Source organism: Buceros rhinoceros, unplaced genomic scaffold (assembly GCF_000710305.1).
Source record: "Buceros rhinoceros silvestris isolate BGI_N320 unplaced genomic scaffold, ASM71030v1 scaffold6254, whole genome shotgun sequence".
NCBI lineage: Eukaryota > Metazoa > Chordata > Aves > Bucerotiformes > Bucerotidae > Buceros > Buceros rhinoceros.
Genome location: NW_010406370.1, coordinates 9,686 through 19,583, shown reverse-complemented (window position 1 = coordinate 19,583; position 9,898 = coordinate 9,686). Strand labels below are relative to the sequence as shown.

The 9,898-nt window shown below is 40.5% G+C and overlaps 1 protein-coding gene across 1 annotated transcript in view; it reads right to left on the bottom strand.

Moving 5' to 3' along the window:
* Nucleotides 1–7,511: 7,511 nt before the first annotated feature.
* IRAK1BP1 (interleukin-1 receptor-associated kinase 1 binding protein 1) overlaps nucleotides 7,512–9,898 on the bottom strand; it is a gene marked incomplete at its 5' end in the record, with an annotated part of 5,690 nt that continues 3,303 nt past the window's right edge. Inside the window, 2 exons of the mRNA XM_010134052.1 lie at nucleotides 7,512–7,782; nucleotides 8,784–8,914. Of these exons, the coding sequence (XP_010132354.1) occupies nucleotides 7,512–7,782; nucleotides 8,784–8,914 (402 nt within the window). The remainder of the gene's footprint in view (nucleotides 7,783–8,783; nucleotides 8,915–9,898) is intronic.

The following is a 9,898-nucleotide window of genomic DNA, read 5'->3' as shown; positions in this document are numbered from 1 at the left end:
CTCTTTCTCTCCTTCTTCCAGGCCAGTTTACTTCAAGGGCATCTGTCTTATTAAATGTGCCTGCTTCTATCGCTCATATATGTAGCCTGCGTTATTTCCTTAGTCCGAAAAGCCTAACGAGCTCACTAAAGCTCTTATCAGCACCTGTAATGAGCATCAGAAGTTTTGTGTGTGTGTTTTTGGCAGGATTCCCAGCTAAAACACACCAGTCCATCGCATCCTTTCGGTGGGGGAACAGCCCCCCTTTTCAAACTGCGACAGTGGTAGTTCAAAAAAGCTTGAAATTGAATTAGAAAATGCAGATGGGAAGTCTGTGAGTTTAGGAAGAAGGAGAAACTTGATTCTTGGATTGTGCAACAACGAGTTGGTCTAGAAAAAATGAAATTGTATCCATTTATATACATGCCATTTTAATTTAAGAAGACTGTGTCTTGGACTTGTTTGGGGAGGTTAAAAGGGCTTGTTTGTGAGATTTAATTCCTGTGCAGTAGAAATACTCCAAAGGTTTTACCTTGTCTGGACCTTAAAAGATCCTTTTATTATTGATCCATGTACAATAATCAAGGGTGTCACATCCTCTGTACTGTGGAAGGTTCAGACTTAGTTTTGCCCTCAGGAAAACCTAGGGGAATGGTGTATGAACAGAAAGGGAAACTGCACTTCTCTTAGGTTCACCATAAATTGCTTTGCAACTTTGCAGAAAGCTCCAGGCGTATCTAAAAATAAAGCCTTCAAAGACCAAAAGATCCTTCGCTTATTTGTATATAGTTGGAGCTGCTTGCATCTTCTGAATGTCTTATGAAGAATTGATTATCCTATAAATACGGTAACATTTGAGACCTTCAACACCTATTATATGAGCTGCCATTTCCAACAAAGCACCCTGACACGTCAGGATATTTGCCCATTCCTGTTTCTGGTAAAAGGTGTTTGTCACCCCTAATTCTTCCCACGGATTTGAGCTAAACTAAGACTGTTTAAAAAAACCCACTGTTTGCACAGTTGTGAAACCTTCTTTCAGGCAGGGTGAAGGGAATAAGACTGAAAGACAGAAGGTGGTTGTCCCGGTTTGAGCTAAACTTCCTGGTTTGAGCTGAAACTTCCTTGTTTTGGTTAATAGACGAATAGCAATTATTCCATGCAAGTGTGATGACCCCGCATTTAACTGGTTAAGAGGGTCAGGTGGAACGTTACGTCGGGAGCCTCTAAAGCAGAAGGCCAGGGGATGAACGGCTCTCTCGCACTTCTGGACTTCACGAAGAGAGGGGAGCTCCCACGGGTCTGCTTTGCCGTGATTAGGCCCGAGTAGGCCGCTCCCAGACTGCTGGCTGCCGAGCTAGGCCAAGGCCTGAGGACCTGCCCAGCCTGCTGGCTGCCGAGCTAGGCCGAGGCCTGAGGACCTGCCCCCCCCACACCCTGGATCGCTCCTCAAGCTCCCGGGCAGCAGCACGCAGGGAGCAGAGCCCTCCCACGAACCGACCTGCTGACCGGCCAGCCCGAGAGCAGCCTGGGACAAGCCAGGGCCTGAGGCCCGGATCGCCTGAAGAATTACAGACTTCAGTCTGTCGCTTGCTGTGAGTTTTCGTCTAGAATAGGACGACAACTGAATAACTGATAACTGAACTCTTTCAGCTATTTCGTGCCAAGGGTTTTTTTTCTCCTGAGTTTTCTTTGTCTGCAGGGCGTGCGGGGGTTTTTTCCCCCCCTTCACCACGGACAGAATTTTACCCTCCACCCGGGAAGCAGCCGCAGAGCAGCCGGGCAAAAGCTTCTACTCCCACCTCATTACTTGGCTGCCTGCCCAGAGATTGACCTTGAAAAGCTTGCTACAGAACTTTATTTATCTAAGCCTTCTCTTCTCCGTTTTTTTTCCCCTTAGGTTGTAACTATATGCATATATGTTCATAGAATATAGTCATGTGTGAATTTATTGTTTATTAAAAGTTTGTTTCAGTTTCCGAACGCAAACCGAGGTGTGAATTTCTTCCCTCCCCTTTTTAAAATCCTTCTGCCTCTAATAAGGCAGACGGAATCGTTACGGTAATTTGAGGAGTGGGTACCTCGGACCCTCGACCCGTAACAGTGGTGAACAACATAAAAGAAGAAGGGAGACTTGAACAACCTGTAGTTCTTTGCACCGACTGGTTGCTGACTGGTATGGATGGAGAATGTTAACGCAAATACATCTGTTCATAGACTGCTCCTGTGACATTGCCAGCAGAAGGAATATTGGAAAACTCCCTCCCCACCCGTTAATGTTCAGTTTGCTCAGTTTCTTTACACTTTCTTTTTTTCTAAAGATGTCCCTCCCCTAGCTCCCACCCTTTACATTCAGATGAAATTCACCCTAGTGCAGAAGGAAAAGCTATACTTACTGCAGCCTTAAGCTGGGATCGTTGCCAGACACCTTGTCCGTACCAGTGTTAACCAGTCTCTAAAGATCTTACATAGAAACTGGAGAATTACTCTGTTGAGAGTTCAGAATAATCTCTTTTCATCTCTAGAAAATAAACGGGTTTCCTCCGATATAAAAATTCTAATGCAACTTAGAGTTATTTACCAAAAGAAATAAATCCTTTTTTTTCCTGTCAGAACAAATTCCTTTGTCTTGTGTATTTAATTCTATTAAAATATTTATTTTTAATAAAAGTAGTTAAACTCATCTGGGCTTCAAATTATGAAGAATTTTGTATTAAAGGCTTTGCAATATCTATCCATTCAGACAAATGCTTCAGAAAGCAAATTATCTTACAACTCAGCTTCTAAAGAAGCTGTTTGAATATTGGGTTATTAATTTTACATTTTAGGAAGAGCTGCTATGAAGAAAAGAAAAACAGTGGCAACAGTGAAGCAAAAACCCATTCTTATTTTAGAGTCCTTGTAATCCTTTTGGTTTTTGCTTGTGATATTGTCATCTGTAAGGTCTTCTATAATGGATTTTCTATACTTTGTCTTTTTTGGTTTTTTCCTTCTCTCTAAATATTACTGATAATGTTCAGTAAGCTGAGCAGAAAATGTAAAATCCAAGGCCTTTTCACCATGTTGTGTAACAGTATCATTATGATATACTATATGCACATATCTGTATTATTGAATAGATCCGAGTGTGCCTGTTTTGTCCTGATGTATGAAACAGTGGTATAGCTTTCACTTGATTCAGATGAACTGATTTAGATCAACTTCATAAAAGGAAAAGGAAACGGTTGATCAGTCTGCCCCTGGAAAAAAAAAAAATCCTTGCAATTAGACTGAATGGAAGAATTCTGTGACCTAAACTGGAAGGAACTAATGTGTATGTAAGCACTGTAAAATATTCTATGTAAGGCTTAAGTAATTGTCAATACATACAGGTGCTTATGCTTTCAAAAACTCTGTTATATGTAATATCAAAGGCATATAAATAGAAAAATGCCTTCCTTAGTGGATGCTGCTTTGTCAAATATCATAGTAATATTCTGGGGAGAAAAAAGTCCCTGTTCCCTTGTTTGTTTACTTCACCTATTAATCTAATTGTCGGTTCTTTTCTGGTAGAAGTCAGAGGCATTTCTGTTTAATATGCCTGATCGAACATTTACCCTTGCTAAGTCTCTTTCTATGTTAAATTAGAATCAACTCATATTCGCAGTCCAAAGCCTGAATATATTCAGTTCAGCGTGGTAGAAGTTCACAAAAGATTTGGCTATTCAGGAGTCATTGCTGGATAGGATGTAAAAGCCAGTGCTGCAGAAGAATGACTACAACACAAATATCCTCCAGCGAAACAGGTCTGAATGTATTAAACACTTGCTTTATTAATACGTACACAGAGTCACACGGATTTAAAAAAAAATCTAGAAACACTGTTAGAGCGAGCCTTGCTGCTAACCCAATGGAAAATACTGAAGAGTCCCAGATCACCTGTGCAGCTGAGCGGTACCTCCACTGCTTCTGCATTGCTGTCCCAGTAGAGCTTTGCTTTTGCATCAGGCTAAGCTTTGCTGGTCAGGGTTGTACTGAACATGCCTCACACATTAAAATTACTCCCTTTTAATACATGGTGTTGTATTTCAAGTAGCAGTGTCAACCTACAATGTTTGAACAGATTTCTTGTGGTGTTACTAAAGCTGAGAAGCTGATAAATCTTTTATTTGATCATCTATAATTGGTAACATCTTAATTGCACCCAAGAAATACAAGTAATCCTTTCGGTTTAATCAATTTCAGTTAGAAAGCAGTATTTTTGGTTATCCGGATACTTGGAATGTAAATCTATTTAACAACGTATTTTTGTTAGAATTCTTGAAGCTTTTAAAATTCTCTAGCCAAAGTCCTTGTTGTATTTGAAAATCAGATGCTAAATCTTTGTGTCAGTGCTGGTCTGATAATACAGTGCTGCATACTCTGTGGGCTGGCCGCTGACATGCTGCTTAAGTGGCAGGAAGGCGCTAATCTTTTAAGTCAAAGAGGACTGAAAATGAGAAACTCTGTGTGTAGCAAAGAATTCACGTTCAGCTGGGAGCAGACATTCAGTTCTGTTCTGTCCATTTTGTTCCTTCCCCGCTGTAATTTTATCTACCTGCCACTCATCTTTGGCTTCTAAAACACCTGCATCTTTGCTTGCTTTTCTCCTCTCAGCATTGTTGTCACCGACTGAACACCCATGAATTTCCCATCAGGCATTATGATTCTTTCTATGTACCTTATATTGTTTTGTTCTCCCAGTGTCATTGTGTTCATCATCTTTTTTTTAATTTCAGTAGTGATGATGTGTGGTTTAAATGTGTCTTCTGGGTTTCTTCAACTTGCCTTCATGTATCATGTTACATGCATCAGCTGTGCAAAATGCCTTCTGACCTTTATATGGCAACTGCTAAGCCTGGTCCTTGAAAATACCCTCTAAACATGAGCTAGGCTTTCAGCCCAACTTCTCCTTGCCTTTCCTTGACTTATAATTCTTTACTAAATTGCTGAGCAGAAGCCACTGCCTGTCACATTGATTGATACTGTTTCATCAACTCGTTATCTGTGTATTCATCCACCACATTTTTGTGTTTAGATTGTGGATTACTTTGGGCAGGAATGTTTATAGACAGTAGTGAGCACGGTGGGACCCTGGCCCATGATCCGTGTTCATAGGCACTGTAAAAGTAATAGTAACCCACACTTTTCTTTTCTTGGCTGGAAGATTTTTATATATACACAGGAGTTGCCTTAGCTCTGTCCAGGATCAGGACCAAGATTGTCAGAGGTGGCATTATGTTCTCAGTTTGCCTCTGCCTCTCATGTTCTCTGTTGCCACTTGTGAAGGAGGAAGGGTGACTAACAAATTGTTATGGGACCTATATACAAAAAGAAGGGGTGATATTCTAAGTCATGTTTCTTGCAAGATCTATGGGAGAAAAGGTTAATTGAAAACTTGATTCCTAAAAAATGTTTCAGATATGCCAAGAACTTAACATTTTACAGTTTTGATTTATATTCAAGTTTCCAAACTGACATTGGTAAGATCATAAAAGTGAACTTACATGTACATATATACTGAGTAGGTTTTGGTTCCGCAAGCCTAGTGAGAGTTAACTGATTGTATAATGCAATCTTTAGTCATCCTCTCCCCCTGAGGCTATTTATTTTTACAGGATCTAAAGACACTCCTCTCTTCTAATGAATCCTAATTAACAAAGCAAATGAATTTGACAGATCTACATCTTATATTTTAAGGAAGAAATAACAATTATTATGGGATTAGAGGTAGTATTTATTTTTTATTCAGTTGCAACTTGTTTGTTATCTTGTGCATTTAAAAGTTGGCTGACCTTTTGCTTAATAAATACTATCTATTTTGCATAGTTAGTGAAAACTAATCGAGAAAGCAGATAAACAAATTATTCAAATTACTGATGTTTTTTCAAGTATGTGTTTCTGGAAGGTGATAAATGATGAAACTTCAGGGTATCCAACTGCCTTGTTTTGTAAGTGTTTTAGCAACTTCTCTTATGTTCAGGCTGTTGTAGACATCTGTTTTAGGATTTCACTTACCTGTCAAAGTTGGATGAGTCATTTAATCTCTACTGGATCTGGTGAAGTATACTGGTTTCTCAATTCCACTCTGAAAAATCTGCATTTCAAACAGTTCCTGCTCAGCTGTTGCCAGACTGAATAATGTCTCCCTTCTTAACTGCAAAACTATCTGAAAGCAAAAAATTCTGTTTTGTGTATCATGGTCTTAGTAGCTTTTGATTTCTAGCTTACGCAAGGTGCACCTGATTCTTAAAACTAGTCTGAGACTGAGCCAAAAAACAGCTTTCAGGCATGCATGCTGCACACAAACGGCTTTGGGTTTTTGCAAGGGATCCAGTGCTATCATGGATGCCTTCTGTGGACAGCAGCAGTAGTAACTGGATTTAAAGTAAGAGCAAGTAGCTGAACCATTCATGTAACAGGAGACATTTGGTCTAGTCAAATGAGACTCAAAAGGGCATCTTTTGCCTTTCAGGAGAAGCCCCCAGCGGAACTGTGTAAGTTAGACTGAAGACTCTCCATGCTCTCTTGAAACTGTGCCACTGCACGTAACCGACCTCCGTCAATCAGTGGGGCCAAACAGTGTGACACCAGGTCCTGGGTTTGGCACAACACACCATTACCTCTCTTACTTGGTAAAAGCTTTAGTTCTCATCTTTGTTTCTGTTGTAGCCACTGATTGTAATATAAAGTGTGCTAAGATGTCTGAATTTAGGAACAGAAACTATGCTGTCCCAGATAAGTGTCTTAAGGATTTAAAACTAGGTTCTGACTACTCTAACTTTTGTGTCTAAAAAATGCACCTATCTTTGTCAGACAGCTGGCTACCTTTGGTTACCTTTATAGTCCATGGTGTTACAGAATTAAAAGGACTTTAGCATCTGCTAACATACCCGTTGTATAGCCCAACCCTTACTAATAAAATGTAAAATGTATACTTACAAGTGTCAGTGAATGATTTACTGAGAATTAACTTAGAGAAATAAGTACAACAGAATATGGTTTTGTCTGAAGGACTGATGAGATGTCAGTCTGGACAACAAACCAGAAAGAACAGTAGGGGACTGTCAAACAAAGAAAATAGGCAAAAGGTAATTCTGTCAGGGGGAGATGGCGATCACTGACTCACAAACCTACTTAAAAGAAAACAATAGAATTAACTAACTTGTTGAGCATGCATATGAATTTACATACTAGACGAGGAAATTGTAACCAAATGTTTAATAGACTAATAACGCACATGTATTAGGAAGTTGAATATGTATATGGTAAGTGTACAAATGACGAGATTTGATGAAACTAGGTGTGCTGCCTTGAGACAGGCACCCGTTAATGTGCATCAGTGCAATAAAGAGAAATACCTCCGCTCTGTGTATCGACTGGATTTGCACACCAGGTAAATGAACCCAGCTATGGGACAACAACGGGGAGATACCTCACCTTAAACATCTACCTTGTGTAAACTAGCCTTTAAGATACCCCATCACTTTATTCACCTGTTTATTCACCTATTTCTAGAGCAACGTGTTTCTTCTGTTTTCTCTTCCTTTTATCTCAAACACAGCAAACACTCTACAAGAAGCATAAGCAGTAGCATTCTGGATTCTTTCCTGCAGAGTCAGTGAATCTGGGGAGTTTGATAGATGACTGTCTATGTGGCCTCCCCATTCTTTTGTTTCTTCTTCTCTTATTAATAAAGGTTTTCCCAACGACTGGCCAAACAGTCGACAGACTTCTTGAGCTTTCCGCCGTGTGTTTCCAACAGCAGCAACACATACTTGACGGCTGAGCAGTAGAAAAAGCAGCACAATTACAAACAGAGCCAGTTGATTCCTGCCAAGTGTTTTGTAAGGCCTTATTTTTCGGAACCGCACAGATGTAAGGCACAGCACCTTCCCCCAGCTTCTGGGTGATAGCTTTAGGAGTCTGAAGGGGTGTGGGTGCAGAGAAAACATTAGTATCTTCATCAGCGCCCATCAAGCTGTTCTAACACCTACACACTGCGGGCATCCCTGGTGCTGGTGCAGAGCAGGAGCTCAACCCTTGCTCCAGGCATCTGGGTGACCCAGCTGAAGGCATGCTAGCACCTATTTAGCCCACTGGCCTGATTTCCACACTCCTTCAGCGATACCTTTGAGATACAGTTCTGACATCCCCAGAGGCTAGTTGAGTTGTGCTTGCCACTTGGACCAGGCATGATTCTTTTCTCTGAAGAGGCAAAAATCAAACCCAAGATCAAACTTCCCTCTGCCCCTCAATGTCAATAGGAGAAGGAGGACTTTGAACAGGTAATATCTAAAATACCAACACCATGAGCTTCATGTTTTGATGCTGAGCAAGTGCTGTACATGGCTCTCTTCAGATCATGTCAGCAGCTAAGAGCAATGGGAATTGGCAAGGGTACTTAGAATTATCAACATCTGGAAACAGACTTATACCTTCATAACAAACACAAATCAAATCTACGTTTCCTGATGTATCCAAAGTCAAATTTGCTTGAGCTAATATTCACAGTAAATTATACTTCCAACGGAACTCAGTGGGAAGATGTTTTTTATTACGATCTGCTTTGCCCAGGCATGCTGTAGAAGGAATATGCTCTGTCTTCTAGGTTGAACGGCATGAATTTGTAAGTTATATTTAAAACAAATACTGAAACCTTTGATCATAAATTTTAATAGGTATGAAGGAAACTATTTGCTCCCATTATACAAGCAATATAAATTATGTATTCATATTGACTGTTATCTGAAGCTGTAAAACCTGCGGTGTGAGAGAGCACTTACCGAAGGGTATCTACAGCTTCTGGTGTATGGTAGAAATGAGGTGGACTGATGGTAACGGAGGCTCCTAACTTTTCAACGAGTAGATTGCAAACATTCTGCATTTTTCCAAAATCACTGAATACAATACAGACCTGGGAATGAACACAGACATCACGAAAGTAAATTTTTTTTCGTTTTCTCCATATGATCAACACTTGTATTTTAAGCAGTATAAAGCCAGATACGTGCTACCTAAACAAAACAAAACCCCAGAAAGCAAGTCCTCTATATAATGCCAACATATATTTACCTAGAACACTTTTATATAGCCCTAGGTTTGCAACAGAATGAAGTTTCATAAGATGGTTTAGAATTGAGGATTAAGAAATGCTCTTTTGTGAGGAAGCACAGCATTCCTGGTATGCACACAATGTGAAGAATGAATGTGCTCTTTGGGAAACATGACTAGATTCATCTTGGCTCTTCCCTTTTTAGTTTACTAGATGTTAACTGTGCAGAAGCCAAAACAAAATGACGTGGAAAAATTTGTCCCAGAAGGACAACTACATTTTAATTCCAAGCATTAGGTTCAAGAAGCCTAAACTACAAGACTAAACTAAGCCTAGCCCAGTCACCTTGCAGTGGGCTTGAAACTCTGTGTTGGATGAACAGACTCACTACAGTGCCTACAGAGAACTGGGCACTCCAGATGTGGATTAAAAGAATTTAAACATGTAGCTGTCTGTGGCTTTGGCAATAAGAAGCCTTAAATACAGATTCATCAGGCATTCAGGTGCTTTCTCAGGTGCTACAAAGCTGGCATCACCACCAGGCCTGGATCCAGAGCCCTACAGTCTTTCTCGCAGGGAAGTCCCAGCCAGAAGGTGACTTTCCAGGCAGGAGCTGGCCTTTTTCTGTGACCAAGCACAGTCGTCAGGAGCGAAGAAATCATGTCGAGCTGCTACAGCATTCAGGAACCAGAAATGCTGGATCTCAAACTGCTTTTTAGAAGAACTCATCTTCACCTCATCTTCACCTCCCAGTGCAGTGCTCTCACCACCACCACCACATCAGGCTCACCTTCTCCCTTATTCCCTACTTTGCTTTCTTTTTGCACAGTAATATAGCTTCAGCAG